Source organism: Mesoplodon mirus, assembly GCF_964341445.2.
Source record: "Mesoplodon mirus genome assembly, chromosome: 11".
Lineage (NCBI taxonomy): Eukaryota > Metazoa > Chordata > Mammalia > Artiodactyla > Ziphiidae > Mesoplodon > Mesoplodon mirus.
In genome coordinates, this window is record NC_138987.1 from 91,377,522 (window position 1) to 91,402,803 (window position 25,282).

General features: G+C 39.8%; 1 protein-coding gene across 1 annotated transcript; it reads left to right on the forward strand.

Moving 5' to 3' along the window:
- Positions 1-51: 51 nt before the first annotated feature.
- ERP27 (endoplasmic reticulum protein 27) lies at positions 52-25,104 on the forward strand (the record flags this gene model as incomplete). The annotated part of the gene is made up of 8 exons (XM_082635334.1): positions 52-166; positions 1,200-1,334; positions 1,704-1,801; positions 4,370-4,507; positions 18,876-18,992; positions 22,794-22,919; positions 24,051-24,248; positions 25,057-25,104. 8 exons carry the CDS (start codon positions 52-54, stop codon positions 25,102-25,104), a joined length of 975 nt encoding a protein of 324 aa, XP_082491460.1.
- Between the last annotated feature and the right edge of the window lie 178 nt (positions 25,105-25,282).

Below are 25,282 nucleotides of genomic sequence, written 5' to 3' on the forward strand. Positions count from 1 at the left end.
TTGAGACCCTCATTTCTTTGCTTTCTTCCTTCAAACAAATATGGTAACCGGATGGTTCCCATTCATGAGTTTCCTCAGAGCACTGTACACGTGGTGTTACATCATTGGGAACAGTTTTGTTCCCCTGTTCCAGTGCGATGGGCAATGAGCTTTCAGGATAGGAATGGTAGGAAATCTCAATTTATTTTATTTTATAGTATTATCATATAGAAGTTTCTACTAAGCTTGAGACTTATATATCCTTCTGCCTGTGAGAGTCTCTCGAATTTCCACAGGCACCTGGGCCACATCAGGCACTGTTTCTCTCCTGAATAAGACCTTTCAGTGGCTTCCCATCACCTACGAAATAAGACAAGTTCCTACACTTAGAATATAAAGCCCCCTGCGATCTGGTCCCAGCGTGCCTTTCTGCCTGGATTTATCATTCCCTTTTCTGGTAATACTAAATTACTAATAATTCTCTCTCTCACACCACGTTTACATCTATGTGCTTTGGCTCCTTACAGAAACTCCCTTTCCACCTTCGTTGCTTCTTAAAATTTTATTTACCCAGGACTCTGTTTAGGCACCCCCAGCAGGAAGAAAGCCTTCACTGGACCCCACCAGTGTTTAAAATGTCCTTAGTTCATCCTCTCCTAGCACACTGTGAGTTTCCCAATGTTATAATCACTTTCCATTTTATATTTAAACGATCTGTTCATTTGCCCATTTTTCACATAAACAATCTAGGCTGGGAGAGGTGATCAGGTCACAGTTATCATTGTATCTCTAGTGCATAGGTCAATACCCAGCATAGAATATTTTATTTAAATGAACTGACCTGGGCTTCCCTAGTGGCGCAGTGGCTGAGAGTCCGCCTGCCGATGCAGGGGACACGGGTTCATGCCCCAGTCTGGGAAGATCCCACATGCTGCGGAGCCGATGGGCCCGTGAGCCATGACCGCTGAGCCTGCGCGTCCGGAGCCTGCGCTCCGCAACGGGAGAGGCCACAACAGTGAGAGGCCCACGTACCAAAAAAAAAAAAAATTAAATGAACTGACCTGACTTTCTTCTAGCTGATTTTGTTCTGAGGCCCTGTCACTGAACTCCATCTCGTATCTCAGAAGTTGAAGGTCCCCCATCCCAGAGCCAGCTGCAAAGTTCCCAGAGCTTGACTAACACCACAGTCAGCTAAAGAGTGGGCTGCCCTGAATCGGCAGCCGCAGACACCACGGCCGGGGCCCGGAGCAGCAGCAGGGAAACGGGGGCCATGCTGTTCAGACGCCTGTATCTGTTATGTCTCTTCACATGCAAACTATCCCCGGAAGTTGCTGCAGAAGTTCAGGAATCCTCAGGTAAAAGAAAAGAGCACCATGGGGTGAAAGTGTTGTTGGAAGAAGGGAAGGGAGCATGATAGGGCTCTGGGTATTTGTCCTCCAAACCTAGGAAACTTCCCAGGAGATGCTGGACAAAGATCTGCCTCACCTAATCTGGCATTCTCCTTCAGAAATAGGCTATCTTGTGGGGACTCCCCTCCCCATGTTAGTAAAAAATAAACAAATAAAGCCTTGGAATGATAACTGCACTCCTAAATCTCATTGGCCTTAGTATGAAGAGAAAAAGTAGAGATGCCCTTATGATTTAGAGCTGCTTCTTCGCTACTCAGTACGCCCAAAACTTCTGTCTCTCTCTCTCTCCCCCCACCCTCCTCTGTCTCTGCCTAGATGGTCCCGGTGCCCGGGAACCCTTGCGGCTCACAGATGTCCAGGCTGCCATGGAATTCGTCGCTGCTGCTGAGGTGGCTGTCATAGGCTTCTTCCAGGTTTGTCCAGATACCCCCCGCTGTCGTTCCTCCAAAGAACCAGAAATATTCTACCTTAAGGGAGCCACGTTAGTCACCTGCTGGCCAGATGACACTGCCTTAGCAGCCAAAGGGTACAGAGTCTGATTTAAGCTTGTCCATCAAGATCTCTCAATTTCTAGCCATTCCCAGTCTCTGAATTATGTCTTCCTCACACTTTCTTCAAGAGTTCTGAGACTGCCGACTGGGTCTCCCCATCTGTGGATGCTTTGAAGCTTCAGACAGTATCTGAATTTCTGAGGCAGGGGCCAGAGTAACCCAACTTCTATCATCAGGCAACGCATTTGTCAATAGTTGCCTCCAGTCTAGAGCCTCTTACCAAATAAGTAGTCCCCTATGCTTCTTTCTCTTTATTTGCTCTGAAATGTTGAATAAGGATGGCATTTTGTATATTGAAGGTGTTAGCCTCCATCTTCCAGATTGGCTTCCTGGCTAAGAAAAGCAGCCATAAAGGAGAAGGCATCATTCCAGCATTTTTCTATTTGCCTGGAGGCAATATCTGGAGATTCTCACAGCTGATCAAGCCCCTGCTCTCTCCTGGCAGACCTTCTTGTCTTGTTTCCATTCATTAATTCCAACTCATCATCACCCTGTCTATTCTGTGTACACAGCTGGAAATAGCCTTGATGAGATGTAAGTCGGGTAGGAAGACCGGGGAGCAAATTTTTCAGTGATGAAAGATCTGAACTGTAGACAAAAACAGCCACCCTCAGACAGGCAGGAGTGCCAAGGAAGTGGAGTTGGGTGCAATAACTTAAATGACCACCGGGTGTCGTTGTTTGATTCACGAGCAATTCCATTCTAAAGAGCAGAATAAAAAAAGAGGAAGCCTTGATGACCAATTGTTCATGACCTCGAATGAACTCCACACACCCTTTGGGATGAGCAAGGTGCCAACTCCCTCTGCTTGACCCCAGACGCAAGGCTAACCATGATCTTTTCTCTTAGCACATCTCCTTCTCTAGCTAGAGATGTAAGGGACAAATACATTCACTCTAGTTTATTGCCTGGAGCTGCTGAGGACAAAGGTCACATGACAGCAGGGAAATGCCAGCTTGTTATAGAAGGACTGGAATCATCACTCAAAATAGGCTTCCCTGCTCTGTCTTGCAGGCCTGGGTCCTAGAATTGGACCAAAGCATGAACAGTATCTTGATGGCTAACACACAGTGGAAAGAGGACTGACTGTTCCTCTACATCCTACACAAGCCTTTGTTAATAAACCTTCTAAGCTTCCACTCTAATTTCTCTTATTTTTATTATTTTCTTTTTTGGCCCTTTTGACAGCACCTATTTCTTTCTTTTTTTTTTATTTTTTTTTATTTTTATTTATTTATTTATTTTTATTAGTTTCTGCTTTATAACAGAGTGAATCAGTCATACATATACATCTGTTCCCACATCCCTTCCCTCATGCATCTCCCTCCCTCCCACCCTCCCCATCCCACCCCTCCAGGCAGTCACAAAGCACCGAGCTGATCTCCCTGTGCTCTGCGGCTGCTTCCCACTATCTATCTACCTTACGTTTGGTAGTGTATATATGTCCATGCCTCTCTTTCGCTTTGTCACAGCTTACCCTTCCCCCTCCCCATATCCTCAAGTCCATTCTCAAGTAGGTCTGTGTCTTTATTCCCGTTTTACCCCTAGGTTCTTCATGACATTTTTTTTTTTAATTCCGTATATATGTGTTAGCATACGGTATTTGTCTTTCTCTTTCTGACTTACTTCACTCTGTATGACAGACTCTAGGTCTATCCACCTCATTACAAATAGCTCAGTTTCGTTTCTTTTTGTGGCTGAGTAATATTCCATTGTATATATGTGCCACATCTTCTTTACCCATTCATCCGATGATGGACACTTAGGTTGTTTCCAGCTCCGGGCTATTGTGAATAGAGCTGCAATGAACATTTTGGTACATGCCTCTTTTTGAATTATGGTTTTCTCAGGGTATATGCCTAGTAGTGGGATTGCTGGGTCATATGGTAATTCTATTTGTAGTTTTTTAAGGAACCTCCATACTGTTCTCCATAGTGGCTGTACCAATTCACATTCCCACCAGCAGTGCAAGAGGGTTCCCTTTTCTCCACACCCTCTCCAGCATTTATTGTTTCTAGATTTCTTGATGATGGCGACAGCACCTATTTCTGATTTTTGCATTTCTTTTTTCTTCCACAAATTATTCCCCAAATATTTGTCCCCTCTGGTATATCAATGACAGTGCAGCCCAACTCTGCAGGTCTCTATGATTTTGAGACCCCTCTCAGCTACTAATAAACTGAAAGTTCTATGGTAAAGCCAGACAAGAGTCCCAGGCTTAGCCACAGTGTTATAGTTACCTATTAACCCACCCAGCCTGGAAAATTCAACAGTGTCGCTGCAAATCCAGGCTGCATTTTTAGAGGTCAATGTTGTCTCACTGGACACTATGATTTCTGATATGAGTGAACACATTTCGACTCCCTAGTCTTTTTCTCTGTCTCTCTCCTCCAAAAACAACCTGTGGGGTTTTTTTCTTCTCGTTTTTAGGATTTAGAAGTACCAGCAGTGTCCCTATTCCACAGTCTGGTGAAAAATTTCCAAGATGTGTCATTTGGAATCAGCACTGCCTCCGAGGTTCTGGCCCACTACAGTGTTACTGGGAACACCATTTCCCTCTTTCGTCTGGTAAGTCAGGTGGGCAGCTCCAGCCTTCTCCCAGTTTTTCCTTGAGTTGTGGATGTACAGACTTCTGAGACCAGGAAGGAGTCTAGGTCTTGAACACTAATGGTGCTGCCTGAGTCAGGGACCATGATGACAAGGACAATGGCTCAACTCAAGCTTCCTAAACAGAAGCTGTCATGAAATGAGAAGAAACCTGGACTGAGGGTCAGGACATAAGATTTGGAGCACTGCCTTGTCACCGACCAGCCGTGTGACTTGGGCAGGTCACTGAACATTTTTTCACTTCAGTTCTTTCATCTATAAAATAAAAGAGTTTGACCATATCATCAGTAAGGTCACTGTGAGCTCTAAAATTTTATACTTTCATACCTTTGAGAGTTCACTTACATTCATCAAACATGTGGCAACAACTACTCTGTGCGCTATGCAAGATAATGATAATAAAAACACATTGAGTATATTCCCCCCTCTCATAGATCTTACAAATATAGTAGAGATTGTAAACGTAATATGCACGTATCTATAATACAAAGAGCATCACCATGGATAAAATATTACAAGGGTTCAAATGATAAAGGCAGGGTAGGAATTCTGACCAAAATAAATTATGAAGGAGACAACTGAACTGGGATTAAAGAACAGACAAAATTTGGACAAAATAGAGGAGAATTCATGGCCAACATGGGGGAAAAAAAATAAACTTGGGAAACAGTGATCAGGCCAACTTGACTGTATCTCAGGGAACATGTTTTGGGAAAATGAATAAAAGACAGGGAAGCTTGATTGGAACCATATTGCGAGGAAATTTGAATACCAGCTTAAAGGGTTTGCACTTAAGTTGGTTGGCACTAGGCAGCCCCTCAAGCCTTTAGAACAGGGGAATAATATGAACAGAAATATGTTCACAAAATTATTTTGGCAGCAATGAGTCAGACATTGTTAGGCAAAGAGACAAGAGTAGAGAGAACTTTTATTAGGTTGACAACATAGATCATGTACTAAGGATCTGTAGCAAAGACGTAGCAGCAGAAAGTGAAGAAAAGGCAGGTCCTGCAAAGATTAGATATCAAAATTATGGAAAGGAGGCGAGGTTTAAAGCCAGGGTACCTAGGAATAGTGAGGGCATAACAGAAATAGGGATTTCTGATGCTTTATTTTGTTGCTGAGTTTACATTGTTGGTGGAACACCAAGGTGAAAATGACCAGAGTCCACTGGAAATGAGAAACTGAGCAAAAGTTAAAGTTTCAAGATTTCTGGACTGAAGGTCCTTCCTGCTCTCACCTCCATCCTACCTATCTCATATTCCCCATCCAACTGTCTTTTAAATGTATTTTCTACTCAGTGTCTCCAACGTTCTTGAAGCCCTTAAACTACCTAGTTTATGTACCACTCCATTAAAACTGCTTTCATCCAGTTCAGGGTGGCTTCCATATTTCCAAATCCAATGAATACCCTTTAAGTCTTATTTTACTGAACATTTCTGCCATATTTGACATTGTTGGCCTCTCTTTTCTCTTTAATATTCTCTCTTCCCTTGACGTAGGAACCTCCTTCTCCTGGTCCACCTCTTCTTTTCATCTCCCTGGGATATTTTCTTCCTCCCCCCGTACTACAGCCTGACTCAATGCTCTTCCCAATGTAGGTTATATAATCCATGCTCCATGGGGGCAAAGACTGTCTTGTTCATTACTTCAACCACCGAGCCTTTAAAAGTGCCTGTCATGTAGCAGATACTCATAAATGTTTGGTGAATAGATGAATATGTGAATGAACAATTTTTTTTTTTACTTTTTGAAAAAATATTTACTTGGAGCAGTTTTAGGTTCAGAGCAAAATTAAGAGAAAGACATAGAGATTCCTCTTATCTCCTGCCCCATACATACATGATCTCCCCCATTATCAACATCCCCCTCCAGAGTGGTACATTTGTCACAACTGATGAAACTACACTGAAACATCTTAATCACCCAAATTCCATAGTTTACTTCATGGTTCACTCTTGGTGTCCTATGGTCTATGGTTTTGGACAAATATATAATGACGTGAATCTATCATTACTGTATCCCAGTATTTTCACTGCCTTAAATTCCTCTGTACTATGCCTGTGGAGGAATCAATTACTGAATGAATGTGTAATCCTTCAGTGATATAATTCTTTCTCGTGTTTGACGATTGATGTGTTTGTTGAGGATTTGGAATGTTTTACCTCTAGCCTGGACCTCTCCTGTGATTCAAATGCCTGCTGGATATAACTGTTTGAATATCCTCATAAGCACTGCAGTCTTAAGTTTGTCAAAACTGAATTTGTCATTTGCACCTGCTGAACCATGTTCTTCCCTCTAAAACACTGTCTTACTGAATGGCTGTGTTCATTCAGTATCTAACCTTTACCAATCATACCTCCTACCCTACTGAGCCTATGTTCTCCTCCACTCTTTCTATTTTACTCCTTGCTTAGATTCTTAGCATCTTTGGCATAAACATTTTCAATATCTTCTTCATAGATCTCCCTTTACTACTTCTTAAAGTTTCTAGGTTGGTGTCACAATGATGGCTATAAAATGGAAATTTGACCATGACACGGCTTTCTTAAAAACTCTTCAATATTCCCCATGTCTTAAGAGAGCAAAATCAAGATATTTAAACATGTAGTTTTTATGACGTGGCACTACCTACTTCTCCATTCCCTTTTCTAGCACATTGCCATCCTGGGCTCTACCCTCTCGATACCCAACTATACACAGCATAGTTCCACCAAGTCACACAGGCCATTTCTCTGCTCAGAATGCCAGCTCCCGGCAGGGCCCCTGTCACAGCCTCACCCAGCTAACTCCTCCTCATATCCCAGTGAATCCGTTCAAGCAGCTTATCCTTCAGAAAGCCTCCCTGGAATCTCCAAATTGGCCTAACTATTCCTCTAAACGTCCATGTCTCTGTTTTCATTTACCACTTTATAAGGCATGTCATGTATTTCTGTGTCTGTCTCACCTTTTACCCCACTAGACCATGAGCTATTCAAGGGCAGAAACCATGACTTATTCATCTTTGTATTCCAAGGTCTACAGTATGTCTCTGGTACCTAGAAGACACTCAGAAAGTGTTTTCAGAACTTACTCACTCCTAAAAATATGTCTGAAGATGCCTGAGTCCCTTCAGCAATTCTTCCCCCACCTGGACAGCAGTTGCAGCTTTGCACTGTAAAATAGGATGAAATCAAACTCTTCTGTGAAGAGCTTTGGTGAGAAAGATACAGACTATATATAAAATAGATAACCAACAAGGGCTTACTGTATAACACAGGGAACTATATACAATATCCTGTAATAAACCATAATGGAAAAGAATATGAAAATATACATATATAAAACTGAATCAATTTGCTATACACCAGAAACTAACACAACATTGTAAATCAACTATACTTCAGTAAAAAAATTTAAAAAAAGAAAAGATATGGAAGGTTACACTAATGCATTTCATTGTACTGTTGAACTATGTATAGCAACCTATCAGTACAAAAATTCTAATTAGCTACAGATCCACAAGTACTTCTTCCCCAGTTTGTTGGTTATAGATCTTCTGAAAGCCTGATTTAAAGTCCTAGTACCACCAGGATACACACGTGGGGAAGAAAAACAAGTGCTGGTGCTTCCAATGTCTCTGCAGGCTTTACAACCTGTAATGGACGCACTACCTCTGTTTACAATTTATTCTTTACAAAGCCCTGTTGATGACTTCCCAGAGCTGCTCGCTCTCCTTTAGAATCTGTTTATTGTTTCCCACTAGTGACAGACCTACTCTGAGTGAACTCTTGGAACCTCTGGGGACAAGATTATTTATGTTCCATACCAAAAACAAGCACCCTGGCTTCTGCCCTACTCCATTGGCAGGTCTGGGACAGGTTCAGCTTCTGCGGTGACAGCTTTTAGATAAACATTTTTTTTCTCAGTTTACACTTTCAAAAATTCAGTCCAAATTTTACTAGGATTATTGTTCAGGAGTTTGGAATAACTTTTTTTTTTTTTTTTTTTTAAAGAACATCAACCAAGACTATTCTTTTTTTTTTTTTTTAGGGTTTTTAAAATTGTGGTGTATTTCAAATTTCTGCACTGAAAAAACTTTTTTTTTTTAACATCTTTATTGGAGTATAATTGCTTTACAATGGTGGTTAGTTTCTGCTTTTAACAGATTCAGAAAACATCACACAATAAGATCATGCCCTTCAGAAGATGATCCCAGTGTTTAGAAACAATGGTCATTTCCTGAGTCCTGCAGGGGTGGTCTGGGAGCTAATGGATGTCCTTACATGAGGGACATGGTCTTTACTGACTCCTGCCAGTTGGTCTCTGTGGACTCTATGTAGGCCCATGAGGAGACCCTTTTACGTCTGCATTTAAGACTCCTCTTTTTAACACTGGGAAACATGAGCCAGTTGCAATCTTCTGGTACCTACTTTCATCTAAGGTCTAGAATTTCATGGCTTTTTTTTTTTTTTTTTTTTTTTGGTTTCTGCTTTATAACAAAGTGAATCAATCATACATATACATCTGTTCCCATATCTCTTCCCTCTTGTGTCTCCCTCCCTCCCACCCTCCCTATCCCACCCCTCTAGGTGGTCACAAAGCACCGAGCTGATCTCCCTGTGTTATGTGGCTGCTTCCCACTATCTATCTACCTTACGTTTGGTAGTGTATATATGTCCATGCCTCTCTCTCCATGTGTTTGGTTTTGTGCCTAATTTACGATAGGCACTCTGCCAGGTGTTTCCCAAGGTTCTACCATTGAATTCTCACTAGACTCTGATGAAATTATTATTATTATCCCTGCATTATCAATAAGGAAACTAAAGTTCCATGAGATTGATTCCAGTATCTAGACTCTCACAACTAAAGAGTCACAGACATCTGATTCATCCCCAGCATGGCCGACTCCAAAGCTACCATTTCTACCATATTATAGTGACTTTATACAGTATTTAACCTTGAAGAAAACCGATTTTTTTTTCTTTTTCTATTTCTTAAAAATATTTTTATTGGGCTTCCCTGGTGGCGCAGTGGTTGAGAGTCCACCTGCCGATGCAAGGGACACGGGTTTGTGCCCCGGTCTGGGAAGATCCCACATGCCGCAGAGCGGCTGGGCCTGTGAGCCATGGCCACTGAGCCTGCGTGTCTGGAGCCTGTGCTCCGCAATGGGAGAGGTCACAACAGTGAGAGACCCATGTACCGCAAAAATATATATATATATTTTTTTATTATCTGATTTAGTTTTTGGTTAACATATAATGTTTTAGAGAAAACATGAGTATTTCAACATTCTAATCCCTGGAACCTGTGAATATGTTACTTTATGTGGCAAAAGGGACTTTGCAGATGTGATTAAGAATCCTGGATGAAGAGATTATCCTGGATTATCTTGGTGGGCCCAATGTAATCTCAACAATGCTTATGAGGGGGATACAGGAGGTCCAAGAGGAGAGAAGATGCTATCTATGGTGCTGGCTCTGAAGATGGATAAAGGGGCCAGTGAATGGCTATGGTCTCTAGAAGCTGGAAAAGGCAAGAAAATGTCTTTCTTCACTAGAGCTTCTGGGAGGTCTACCAACATCTTGATTTTAGTTCAATGAAACTCATATTGGATTTCTGACCTCCAAAACTGAAGATAATAAAAGTGTATTGTTGGGTTTCTTTTGGTTTTTTTTAAGATAGGTTAGCTATTATTTTTATTCTTCCAATCCAAATCCTCCCCCAGCAACTAGGCATCTTTTTTTTTTTTTTTTTTTTTTGCGGTACGCGGCCCTCTCACTGTTGTGGCCTCTCCCGTTGCGGGGCACAGGCTCCAGACGCGCAGGCCCAGCGGCCATGGCTCACGGGCCCAGCTGCTCCGTGGCATGTGGGATCCTCCCGGACGGGGGCACGAACCCGTGTCCTCTGCATCGGCAGGCAGACTCTCAACCACTGCGCCACCAGGGAAGCCCTAGGCATCTTTTTTTTTTTTAACATCTTTATTGGAGTATAATTGCTTTACAATGGCATGTTGGTTTCTGCTTTATAACAAAGTGAATCAGTTATACATATACATATGCTCCCATATCTCTTCCCTCTTGCATCTCCCTCCCTCCCACCCTCCCTATCCCACCCCTCTAGGTGGTCACAAACCACCTAGTTGATCTCCCTGTGCTATGCGGCTACTTCCTACTAGCTATCTATTTTACGTTTGGTAGTGTATATATGTCCATGCCACTCTCTCACTTTGTCACAGCTTACCCTTCCCACTCCCCATATCCTCAAGTCCATGTTCTAGTAGGTCTGTGTTTTTATTCCTGTGTTACCCCAAGGTTCTTCATGAGCTTTTCTTTTTTTTTTTCTTAGATTCCATATATGTGTGTTAGCATACGGTATTTGTTTTTCTTTTTCTGACTTACTTCACTCTGTATGACAGACTCTAGGTCCATCTACCTCACTATAAATAACTCAATTTCATTTCTTTTTATGACTGAGTAATATTCCATTGTATATATGTGCCACAGCAAAGGAAACCGTAAACAAGACCAAAAGACAGCCCTCAGAATGGGAGAAAATATTTGCAAATGAAACAACTGACAAAGGATTAATCTCCAAAATTTACAAGCAGCTCATGCAGCTCATAACAAAAAAACAAACAACCCAATCCAAAAATGGGCAGAAGACCTAAATAGACATTTCTCCAAAGAAGATATACAGATTGCCAACAAACACATGAAAGAATGTTCAACATCATTAATCATTAGAGAAATGCAAATCAAAACTACAATGAGATATCATCTCACACCAGTCAGAATGGCCATCATCAAAATATCTAGAAACAATAAATGCTGGAGAGGGTGTGGAGAAAAGGGAACCCTCTTGCACTGTCAGTGGGAATATAAATTGATATAGCCACTATGGAGAACAGTATGGAGGTTCCTTAAAAAACTAAAAATAGAACTACCATACGACCCAGCAATCCCACTACTGGGCATATACCCTGAGAAAATCATAATTCAAAAAGAGTCATGTACCAAAATGTTCATTGCAGCTCTATTTACAATAGCCAGGACATGGAAGCAACCTAAGTGTCCATCAACAGATGAATGGATAAAGAAAACCGATGTTTTTACACCTAGATTCTATTTACTCTAATGCTCCTCATTCTAAAGACTTAAAAAAAAAAAGAAAAGAAACACACTTTCTCCTAAACCATTTCTCTATTTCCCTGGCATTATTTAATCAAACCCCAGGATTATTTCTCAAGAGCTAATCTAGGCATGGCATATTTTGGCAAAGAAATTTCAGAATTTGTCCCTACAGTAAATTTCCACTGTAAGAACGTGTTTAGAAATAAGCTGAAATAATAAGTGGGAATATGAGTTGACAACTATGTTGGAGAGATGAGAGACTGACAAATGCTATATTTATGGAACGCATCACCTGCCAAAATAGTGCAGGCCAACTATATACATGCGATTGGGAAAAATGTAAAATGGAGCAATAGTAAGTTGTGTATGACAACCTGTCTGTGTGAGGACAGAGCTTGTCTTTTGCGAGAGTGATAGCAACCCTCACCACTCTCAACAGGACTCTTAATGTTGCCCCAACAGAGATGTAATCCCATGTTGAATAAGCCATGAGCCTGTCCTAAACTGGAATTTCAGATATTATTTGAATGTTTACCTCATTTTGGGTATTCTCAATCACTTCTATTTTAAGAAATATAGGGACTTCCCTGGTGGTCCAGTGGTTAAGACTCTGTGCTTCCAGTGCAGGGGGTGCAGGTTTGATACCTGGTTGGGGAACTAATATCCCACATGCCAAAAAAGAGGTATAATTAGCCTAACTTTGACCCAGTGGGACAGTGATGGAAACACAGTAGAGGCATCCTTTCATGCCTTTCACAATTATTCCTTGGAAACCTATTATAAGAAATGCACCTTTCCAAGCAGAGAATCAGAAGAAACCAGTGCATAAAAATAAACTGATAAGAAAGGCAAGAAGTAAGATACGTCAAATTTTTAAATATTTTTTCTAAAGTATATATTTACCAAGTATATGGTAAGCTAAGCAACTTATAAAAACAACCCAGAGGACCAGCCGCATAGCACAAGGGTGGGATAAGGAGGGTGGGAGGAAGACGCAAGAGGGAGGATGTATGGGGATATATGTATATGTATAGCTGATTCACTTTGTTGTAGAGCAGAAACTAACACACCATTGTAAAGCAATTATACTCCAATAAAGATGTAAAAAAAAAAAAAAAAAACCCAGAGACATGAGGGCATTTGTTAAACAAATGATTTCTCCATGATAGCCCAGATATTTAACATTGTAACTGGTGTAAACTAAGATAACTTTAATATGTTTTATGAACTGTTGGTTTGTTAATTAGAGAAATTGAGCAGAATTCAAAGGAATATTGCTGGAATACTAATAAGCAGAAAAGGAGTGATGAAATCCATTGGTAGGACACAGTGTCTGAAACATAAAATAATCCACATCTGATTCCCTTGGGGAACCTCAAAATTATATTGTAAGGTGACAACCCTTCTGGTTTACTGTTTACTGTTTTTATTCTGGTGCCTCTTTGCTTGGGGAGAAAAATAATATGATTTTTCAAGGAAAATTCTTTCCAAAAACTGGAAAAATATGTAAAAATTTTTCCCCACTCTTGGTTCCAGGGTTGGGTTTTCTTTCCAGTGCATTAGGCAAATAAATTCCCTTTACAGGAGAAAGAATTCCTTTCAAATGTTGTTTCCAGGAACCTTACACATGAACGTTCCAGAGTTTTTTGGTTTAAGAAATAGAAAAATAATCGGGTATGTTTCGTTCAAAGAAGCCCAACCAACTGGAAAGGCTTCAGGAGGGTGGTTTTTATTAAAGCTGTTTGCTTCTTAGAGAATGTTATCACCGCGCTTAACCGCGGTGCTTCCAGTATACAGCATTCCTTAAGTCCAGAAACACCTGGAGGAGCTGGCGTTTCCTGTTCGTCTTGTTCTGGGAAATGTGAGGGTTTGCCTGGAAAAGGGAGCAGAAAGGGAGGAACTCCTGGCTCAGACCACAGCTCTGTCCCCTGAGCTTAGACACCAGACCTGCAAGTTTCCAGAAAAATATTCAGGAAGTATTTTAACGTATTAAAGATTAAAAGGACACTGGTTGTGATTATAATGACGATTTTGATGGTTGCACAATTAGCAAAGCCTTAGGATGGAGACATGTCAGGTGGCAAAGCAGGCCTTAAGCAGCTTTTAAGATCCTTTGTGTTCACTTTCTTCTCTACCAACTAGAGGAGAGGGATGGGAGAAAGGTGGGCAAGGACTCCACCTAGGAAGACTTTTTTCTCCTGCTTTTATATTTCTGCCCCAAACTTTCTACTGAAACTTTGTGAATTTTAAAACAAAATTAAATATGCAAAAGGAGCTCACCTTTTAAAATATCCTGTGGTTTCGTTGAATTTTTTTCAAAATTCTTTTTTTGAAAGACAAACATTTTCTGTACCTCGGCATTATGTATTTCATAAGTTTGGGTTGTGAAAAACAATCATGAAAAAAAGTGATTAAATTGCCATCTGAGTGAGGTCAGCACTTCTGGGCCTCAGTACCTAATATACAGCAGGCACTCAACAAATAATTGAACACAAATGGATTATAAGAGAAATACCCAGATATGACTAAATAGACTCCGAATTAATAAAATTAACCATAAAGAGTGCATTGGGTTTCTTGGAGGTTCATATGGCTTTTAACTAACCCAGTGAGAGACCACCTCAAAGAAAAGAAGAGAAAAATAGAAGATGGTTCTGATCCAGGGCAAGATCTGATGGGGTAGGACCGATATAAGACAGCAGATAAAGGGAAACAGTTAAGGAGTGTTCAAGTGTTGGTGGCCCAAAGATCTCAAAAGTGACCCAAACTGGGCTCCCCTGGTGGCACAGTGGTTGAGAGTCCTCCTGCCGATGCAGGGGACATGGGTTCATGCCCCGGTCCGGGAAGATCCCACATGCCATGGAGCGGCTGGGCCCGTGAGCCGTGGCCGCTGAGCCTGCGCGTCCGGAGCCTGTGCTCTGCAACGGGAGAGGCCACAACAGTGAGAGGCCCGCGTACCACAAAAAAAAAAAAAAAAAAAAAGTGACCCAAACTATTTCAGGAAGCAGAATTGTTCAGGATCTGGCCCTGACAGTTTTATCTGTAGGCGTAGTTGCTGTGGGTGATGGAAGCTTTATCTTCTGTCTCTATGGGCATGAGGAGATGGGAGAGGGGAATGGGAAACTTCTGGGAAAAATGTTTGGCAATATGACATCCTATCTTTCAACATACCTGAGTATCATGGAAAGGCAGCTCTAAAATTCAAATCTGGGATAACAGACCAGGTAACTAGACAATCCCTTCCACTAAGGATAATTTTTTTGAAAAAGCTGAGCAAAAAAAAATATTTTAAAGAAAGACCTTAGAGAACCAGCAAGAGAAGGGGGAATGTCTAGGCTACGATCTAAAATAAAATGGAAACCCAAAAAGATGAACCCTGTATTTGGACTGCTTTTCATCTGGGGGATTTAGCCAGTTGTAGAAGGAGCAGCAGAGAGGCTGAGAGGTTTATTAGCATTTTTGCAATATTCAAGGAGCCAGAAAATTAAATGTTGGAGTTCAGGGACCACAAGAGGAAGTAGGAGGTAAAACTAGTAAGACATCCTTTGCTCTACTTTGGACCCTAAAGAGAAATACCCTAAAATCAAAGATGAACCATAAGTAGATCAGGCCTCCGAAGAGCTGCAGCACAGATTTGAGTCACTTCAGCCCCGATCATATATGAATATATAAATACACACACACGCATAGACATATATATATATACACACACACACACTACATACACCTGCACACATATATAATTATATATATGTATCATCTATAGAATTTACCCGTAGCCATGCCATAGTATAATAACAGAAAGTCAAAGAAAAAGAGAAAAATCTTAAATCAGGTTAAAAAAATGACCTTCAAAGTAAGCTCAAAGGGTAATACTAAGATTCTCAGATGACTTCTCAATAGAAAGAATGGAATGTAGAATACAAATAATTATATCTTTCAAAAACTGAAAGAAAATAACTCTTAACAAAGAATGCTACCCCCAGCAAAAATAACCTTCAAAACTAAAGGTGAAATAAGCATATTTTAAACAATCAAACTGAAAGAATATGTCACCCAACAGATCTAACTCATTCTAAAGGAAATACTAAATGTGTTCTCTGGGCAGAGGGAAAAAATTTCCAGATAGAAGCTCAAAAATGCAGGAAGAAATGAAGAGAAACTAAAATGTAAATATATGCATAAATGTAAATGTATATTGATTATATAACAATAATAAAAATGTCTTGTGAGACTTAGAATTAACACACAGAACAATAATCACCTGTAAGTCTTGAGTGTGGGCCATGGACTGATTTGGAAGGAAGTAAAGCGTATTAGAATGTTCTAATGTCTGCATTATCCAAGAAGAAGGTAGAATTGCCAGCTAATATTAGATTCTGATAAGTAAAGTATGCATGTTGTAACACATGCTGGTGATCCTTAGGAGAATAATTATAGCGTGTGTAACTTCTGAATCAAAGAAAAGAGAAAGAAGACATAATAAAAAGTGCTCAATGGATTCAAAGTAGGCCAAAAATGAAGGAAAATGAGATTTGGAACAGGCAGAACCAATGGAAAAATGCATATTTAATTAAATATATTAGTAATTACATTATATAAAAATAATCCAATTAAAAGGCAAAGATTATCAGACTGGATTTAAAAATAAAACTATGTGCTTTCTACAAGAGATACAATGTTTTAAAAAATAGGGACATATGTAAAGTATAAAGATAGGTTGAAAGTAAAAAGATGGAGATATGCCATGTAAACACTTCTAAAAGAATGCTGGTATAAGTATACTAGTATGAACAAAATAGTCTTTTATTGCAATGAGCATCCCTAGGGATAAAGAAGGACACTTCATAAAGACAACAATTTTAATTTGCCCGGAAGATTTACCAATTCTAAATCTGCATACATGACTTGAGAATATATAAGAAGAAACTGACAGAATTGTAAGAAAAAATGGTTAAGTCCACAATCATACTGGGAGATTTTGACACTCCTCTATTGAGAGAATAAGCTAGTCAAAACAAAACAAAACAAAAAATATATATATATATAATTTGAATTATAAATTAACTAAGTGTCCTGATGAGCATATGCAGAATACTGTATTCAAAAACTATAATATATGCATAATTTTAAGGACACATATCACATATACAGAAGTTGACAAATAATAAAAATAAAATGTAGAAATTAAGCTGGAAATCAAAAACAAGCATATAACCCAAAAATCTTACATTTTGAAATTAAAAAATACACTTCTAAATAACCAATAGGTTAGAGAAAAAATAAGAACAGAAATTAGAAAACATTTTGAATTGAATGATAATAAAATATACATAAAAATTTTATGAATTTAGAAGGCATCCATAGCCTTATAAAGGGAAATATGGAGATTTAAACATGTATTTTAGAGAAGAGTAATACTAAAAATCAGAATCTAAGCATCATTTTAAGAAGGAAGAAAAAATGAGTCCCAGGTAGATTTTAGATCCATTGTGAATGACAAAATAATAATGTTTCTAGGAGATAAAATAAGAGAATATATTCAAAACTTTGGTGTAGTCAAAGCACTTTAAACAAAATGAAACAAAAACACACACGAGTTATAGGAAAAGGCTGATAACTTGACAACATTGAAATTACCTTCTGTTCATATGCAGTCACCATTAAAAGGGAAGTCCCCAGTGAGAAAAGATATATAATATAAAACCACAAAGGGTTCATATCCAGAATATATAAAACATCTTCAAATCAGCAAAGAAAGGATCAACTCATTAGAAAAATAGGCAAGTGACTTGAACACACTTCAAAGAAATGGATATACAACTGGTTAATCAGAGAAATACAAGTGAAACCACAGTGAGATACTACCAGATATTCACCAAAATGAATAAAATTATTCATTATTATCAAAATTATTCGAGGATAATGCCAAGTGTTGGCAAGGATGTGGAACAATGGGACATTTCCAACAGTACAGATGCAAATGTACATTATTGTCCATTTTAGAAAATAGTCTGGCATTGTCTCCCAAACACACATCAAAATACATGTCAAAAATACACATATCCTACAATCAAATCCTAATCCTAGATACATGCCCAACAGATATAGAGACATGAGTACCAAGAGAAATGAACAAGAGTGTTCATTGCAGCCTTATTTTAATAACCAGAAGCTGAAAACAGTCTAAATTTTCATCAGTAGTAAAATGAATAAATGCTTTGCATATTTATACAATTAGATATTATAGAGCAAGGAAAATGAACAAACTATAGCTAAATGCAATAACATGGATGGCTCTTATAAACAAAATTTTAAGCAAAAGAATTGAGATACACATACAAAAAATAGTTTGTTTCCACTTACATAATGTTTTTAAAAAGATGAAACTAAACTATAACATTAAGAGATGCATTTTTAAGCAGTAAAACTATAAAGGAAAGGATGAAGATGGTCATCATAAGTCAGGATAATGGTCACTTTGGCAGAAAACTAATGGATTATTGATTAGAAAGGATCACAGAGAGCTTCAGGCATTCTGGCAATGTTCTATTTCTTTCCCTGAGTGGTGGTTCCACAGTTATTTGTTCTGTGATCATTTACTGAGGTTTATATTTTCTGTTTTGTGCTTTTCTCTATATGTATGTTTTATTTCACATTAGAAGGGTACATAAATAAAACATAAATCTGATCCTGTAAGTGTCTCCCCTTGCCTTCAGGTTAGAGTTTAATCTACCTACCTTGACTTCAAGGCTCTTTGGGAATTTGCCCTGCCTACCCCACTGTCTATGTCTCTCTTCTACCCGCACTTAACATCTACTGCTAGAGTCAAGCTAAACAAACTGCAGCTTCTAGAATGGGCACCTCGCATCTTTTTGCCTTTGGCAAATACTGTTCTTTATTTAAAATCCCACCCCCATCCTCATTCATCTGAACAAGTCTTAGCCATTCTTGTGGAGCTGCCTCTTCCTGGGAGTTTTTCTGCTCTTCCTTAGGTGACAAATGGGTCTGTGATGACACTAGCCGCATTCTGTGTGATGTTTCTGTTTACTTCTCTGTGTCCCACAGGACAGTGTGTTCCTAGAGGGCAGGGAACATTTCTTATTTACCTTTCTGTCTTTAGAGCTCTAGTTAGTGCCTGACATGTGGTAAATAGTCTAGAAACATTTATTGATGAATGAAGACAGTGACAATTTTATCCTTTTTGTGTGACCCAGGTGGATAACAAACAACTGGATTTAAAGAGTGAAGACATTGAAAGCATGGATGCTACCAAGTTAAGCCATTTCATTGAGAGAAACAACCTCCACTTGGTGACAGAGTATAACCCTATGGTAAATATCCCCTGTCTGCAGACCCTTAAGTCCCTATGTCAGGGAGGGTACTTGCCTTCATAGCAGAAATCCTTTCCTCCAGGAGTTCTGATCTTTTGACCAATAATAATATTAACCACCATTAATTGAACACCTAGTTGTTTATGTTGCCATCCCTCTACAACCCTTAAGATTGATAGACTTGTCCTTACACAACAAAGAAAGAAACAGAAAAGTTAAATGACGTCACATGACTAGTAAGAAAGAGAGAGTGCAGTGCTGGGGTGACTAATTCAAAACTTCTGGGGCTTCCCTGGTGGCACAGTGGTTGAGAGTCCACCTGCCGATGCAGGGGACACGGGTTCGTGCCCCGGTCTGGGAAGATCCCACATGCCGCGGAGCAGCTGGGCCCGTTAGCCATGGCCGCTGAGCCTGCGCGTCTGGAGCCTGTGCTCCGCAACGGGAGAGGCCACAGCAGTGAGAGGCCCGTGTACCGCAAAATAAATAAATAAATTAATTAATTAAAAAAAAAAAAAACTTCTGAGTTTGGTTACCTGAGAGAGTTCAGTGAAGGCAGCAAGATTGTGAGCTTGCCACAATTGCAAAAATGCTGAAGGTCCATTTTGTTTTCCTAAAGCATTGGTGGCCAATACTTTTGTAAAATACAATAAAAGTAAATTAATAGACGAATGAAATGTTTAAAAACAAAGCCCACCAATCACGTATTTGGATGTCGCAACGACGTAAAATTTCTTTAAAGTTTTTATACACCTATTCCCATTTTCTGTGCCTATCTCCTTGTGGACTAGTAACTAACATTTCCTGGTCTGGCCTAGACCCTCAAGGGGTCTCGGGTTTCTTTCTGGGTTTGTCTTCCTTGGGTGTTGCATGCTGCCTGAAACCTGGGTGAAGGTGCTGGTCCACCTGTCCTGCTGGCCTTCTAACACTCTACAGCTTCTAGAATTACCTTGCATGTCCTGCCTTTCGCCTTCCTGTACGTAAATCATAGACTGATGGAGTGTTGATTTCCAGTGATCTACATCAGCTCAGAAATGCTATGCGTTCTCTAGTAACAGTACTTTATATGCATGTCATGCTTTTTAGAACTTAGAAAGCCCTTTCACACCATTTTCTCATTTAATACTCACAGAGATTCTTTGAGGTAGAAGAGAGGAAATTATTATGTCCATTTCATAGAGAACTCTTAAGTTCCAAACAACATTCAAGATTACACAGTAAGTGGAAAAGGCATCTTTTAAGTCAGAAAATTTAACTGATGCTGCATTAGCTCATATTGTCTATTCCTCTTCTACTGGAGAGGAAATGGGAGTTCAGAAAAGTGAAGTAACTTCCTCAAGGCCATATGACTAGGAATTTGAGCTTCAGTGACAGCCCTGGCCCTGATTTTTTTATGACTGGTCTGTCTGACTGAGTCCTGTGGTGTTTTCATTGCCCCACACAGCCTTCGACAGAAGACACCCCTTTTCCTGTTGACTAAGTTCCTGTCCACCTCTCACACCATGTTTTTCTCCATGGAATGGTGACTCCATTTCCACTTCTGCCAGGATTCCAAACACACGCACCTCAGGGGTGTTGGCAGCAATAATTGAAAAGGCATTTTTCTCCTAGACCATCATCATTCTGGTCATTGTGTCTATAAAGCTGCCAGGAGTGAATGTGGGACCAGAAAAGATGATCTTCCAGTCCCTGAACTTATGGTCCAGGGTCCTGGAGTTCTGCAGGTGAACGAGGGCAGACGCAAGGACTAGCCTTCCTGAGCTCTGATGCCTGGTCCATCTCTAATCTTATAGACCAATGACATTTGTTAAGTTCCATATTAGTAGTGACAGCAAATCACATCAAGAAGAAATTAGGAAATAATTTCTTTAGAGAAGCAAGTTCAACTTTTATTGTGACTTGTACATTTCCGAAAAGTAGTTTTTCTCAACTGGTGACCTGCCCACACTACTATAGTTGTTTCTCATCTGTCGCTGGTACAAAGGTTCGTATCAGTAGCAACTGGGCAGAAATTCATAGCCATGTAGTTGGCCTCCTGTGCACTTTTAAGGCACACACTCAATACTTGGCTTCAAGGTGAAAGTCCAGCTGTTTAATCTATTAGAATTAAACTAATCACTTCTGCTGTGTTCAATCCCTTCTGCTAAGACAACTATATCGTTTGACTCCTCAGCTTTGATTTTTTTGACTCTTCTCAAGATTTATTCTCCAGCTCCACTCTAGGAGAGCAGATGCATGCTCTAAATTTAAGTAGCAGAATCTAGTAGAACAAGAGACAATTATTTAGCATCCAATCTCCCAAACTTAAAATGTAAGACCTGGTTTGAAACTCCAGGGAGAAAGTTTTGGGAAAGAACTCACTGAATTCTCCTTACCTACATGTTGGCCAGTAGAGCTGAAAAAAATCTCTACAGAGTAGTGTGTAGCTTCTGGAAGGATCCTACCTAGTTGCTCACCTTCCCACCACCCTGGGACTCTGCCCAAAGATGCCTTAACACACCACACTCTCTCTTCTTGTGCACATGCTAGTTTTACAGCAGTGCTTTCTGTATTTAGAAGCGAGGGGTGAAAAGGAATGGGATTTCGTTTAAAATAGCGACAGTTGCAGCACTATTTCAGGAAAGGGAAATGAAGGGAACCCGTGCCAGGGTTTTACACTCTATCTTCTCTCCTCCCTCTGGTTCACAGCTGTCCCCTCCCCTCCATCACTGACAACGTCCTGGGGAATGACCATCTCTAATCAGCAAAAAAGGGCCAATGCCTCTGGTCTCCTGAAGAGCTTCCCTTATGGCTGACCTGAGGTGGTCTGATTCAACCATGCTGAGGGCTGAATTGGTTTTGTTGAGGATTTGCCATCAGCTGTGTATGGGGCAGTACACCCTGCTGGTTAAGATCATGGACTCTGGAGCCACACTGCTTGCTGTGAATCGCAGTTCAACACTTTCATGACTTTAGGAGATCTTGAGCCTCAATTTCTTCTTTTATAAAACTGGGACTTTGAGGATTAAATTAGTTCTTACACATAAAGACCTGAAAACAGTGCCCAGCACATCGTAAGCACTCAAAAGTATACACTACTAACATGCAAAGTCCACATTGTAAGTGCATCTGGCTGTTCTTGCAACATGAAAAGGGGTTTAAAAGGTGACTAAAATGTTCCATGATGTATTTGTTACCTATTGATGCATAACAGCTTACTCCAAAATTTAACAACTTAGAACAGAAAAAAAATGGATTGTCTCGCACAGTTTCTGTGGGTCAACCATTTGGGAGTGGCTAGGGTTAGATGCTGCAAATCTGGGGAATCATGTGAAATGGCAGCCATTGGTCAGGGAGGCAATCATGGGAAGGTTTGACTGGGGCTGAAGAGTTTGCTTCCAAGATGGCTCAATCACAGACAAGTCAGTGCTGGTTGTTAGCAGGAGGCCTTAGCTCCTTGCCATGTGAATCTCTTCATAAGACTGCTTGAGTGACCAGTATAAGAGAATAAGTGATATGAGTGAGAACAAGGCAGAAGCCACTATGTCTTCTATGACCTAACCTTGGAGTCACCCTCCAGCATTACTGCAATATCCCTTTGGTTACTCAGCTCAGCCCTATTCAGTGTGGAGAGGAGAAAACTACACAGTTGCATGTAAACCAGAGGGTGAGACTCACTCAGAACCATCTTGGCGGAGTTGCCACTAATGTGATGGATGGACAGCTCTCATTTATGTTCTAGTGTACCTATTCACCGGTTGTCACTAATGTTTTTTTTCCCTCCTTTTCACTTTCATTCTACTTCAATACATTTCAATTTCCCAGACTGTAATTGGCCTATTTGATAGTATGATTCCAATTCATCTTCTACTGATGATGAACAAGGCCTCCCCAGAGTATGAAGAAAGCTTGCACAGATACCAGGAAGCAGCTAAGCTCTTCCAGGGGAAGGTAAGTCTGGACTGGGAAATACCTTTTTGAATATTCAGCAACAAGACACTAGAAAAAGGGAGATGGGACCAGGGAAGTGAGATAAATGAGGAAAATACATCAGGTTAAGAGATAACAAAGTGAGACCTGGGGCATAATAAATCCCATTACTCTGATTTAAAACTTAAGATATATTTTATACTATTAAAGATGTATTTAATCATATCTTCCATTAGCATTAAGTCTATTTCTTTTTTTATGCCTTGATGGGTGCAGAGAAAATAAAGACCCAAAGAAACTGAAAATAAAAATCACCTATTAGTCACGATTTATTTACTCCTTGCTATGAACTCTGAAGTTTTAGACCTCAGGGCTTATTTCTCATCTAAAACACCTGTCAGGTATCTAGTGCCCACTGGATGTCCAATAAATATTTATTTCTTTCCCTTCCCTATTTTGTGCTGTTCTGCTTATGTTACTGAAATACTAAAACTTCAACCACTTCAAGGCTACTGCATTGAATTAGAGACCTTGATGACAAGGGCTGTCTGGTAATAAAACAAGCTGACTTTTTGGTGGTTGTTTCCCTAGAACTGGAAGTTTTCAGTGTTACTAAACGTAGATAACTCTCTAGACTATTATCAAGAAGATTTCCACTTTGGGCCGAAGGTTTGATTTAATAATATAAAGTAGTTAACAGTTTTCAAGCACTTACTATATGCTAAAAACTGTACTAGAAATATTAAATCCATTCTCTCATTCAATCTCCCCCAACAAAAGCCCATTTTTCCAATGAGAACACCTAATCTCAGGGAAGCTGAGTAATGTACCCAAAGTCACACAGGTAGAAAGTACTACAGGTAACATTTAAAAAGAATTCTCCACATTTAGCCAATAGGCCATACTTTCTCCCTTACCTAACTCCTAAAGTCTCTTCCAGTTCTATGGTCTTAAAATTAAATAAACCCGATCAAAGGGGTAAAAAACCAAAACAATGCAAAATAAGAAGAAATTCATTTTAAGTCAATGAAGTTTTAAATTGTGTGGCACAGACCCTAAGTTCCATCAGTGTAAACTCCAACAATCACAAGGTGTCTCTTCCCCCCGAGAGCCTCAGAGAGATCTTTCTTTTCCAAACTTCTCCAACTGCAGATTCTTTTTATTCTGGTGGACAGTGGTGTGAAGCAAAATGGGAAGGTGATATCATTTTTCAAACTAAAGAAGTCTCAGCTGCCTGCATTGGCAATTTACCAGACTCTGGATGATGTGTGGGATACACTGCCCATAACGGAAGTCTCAGTAGAGCACGTGCAAAACTTTTGTGATGGATTCCTGAAAGGGAAGAGGTTGGTAAGTGTGAGACTACAGGTTAAGCAAGTTGAGGTTTGTTTCCCCTCTTGGTCCCTTTAATTTCCTGTTGAATAAAAATTCTTTGACCTCCACTGGATTTGATTAAGAGTAAAGGGATAGGAAATGTGCATATAAATACATGCACTTACCCTCTTCTTTTGCATAATTGACAGAGTATTATTATACACTATTGTATATTATTGTACAGCTTGACTCTTTTACTTAACATGAAGTATCATTTCATGTGTGAAAACTTTCTTATAGTTTATTAACCAACTACACAGAATTTTAATGTATTGATGGACCATGATTTATTTAACTATTCTCTTATTGATAGATATTTAGATGGTTTCCAGTTTTTTTCCAGCTGTTTCTCATCCCCCAATAATATAAACAAAAGTCTGTTTTACCCAAACTTTGTCCACACAATGTGTTCTCAAGCTTTCTGATCTTTATCAATATTAAAGGTGAAAAAATGGTATCAGTGTAAAAAAAGAAAAGAGTAAAGGGATAGGAGGATATGATGGTCAGAGTTGGGATGCTTTTTAAGATATAGTCATGGGAACAGAACTCCAAAAACATTTTTGGAAAGGTCTTGCATATTCAAAGGAGCTGAATTTTGGATTTTACCATTCTGTGTACAACATCAATGGGAAACAAGTAAATCCATATGAGGAGTCCATGAGATAAAAATTGAAGATGGATTTAGGACTTTCAGGAGGAATTAAATAGCTCAATTTGCTAATCTCAGAGTTCAAAAACAAGAGTGGACTCCAAATCTGAATATCAGTCTCATGGTGTTTTTCAGAGAGAAAATCATGAATCAGAAGAAAAGACGTCAAAGATGGAACTATGATTTCTCCCTGCTTCTTCTGTGTAGGACCAAGTAGCTACTTTATGCCGAATAAAAAGGGGTGACCCAAACCTCAGAGACAGTAAACAGGATCACCAGACTTTACACATACATGTACACGCACACGCACACACACACACACACACACACACACGCACGGTTCCAGTTTGTTCCTTAAAAT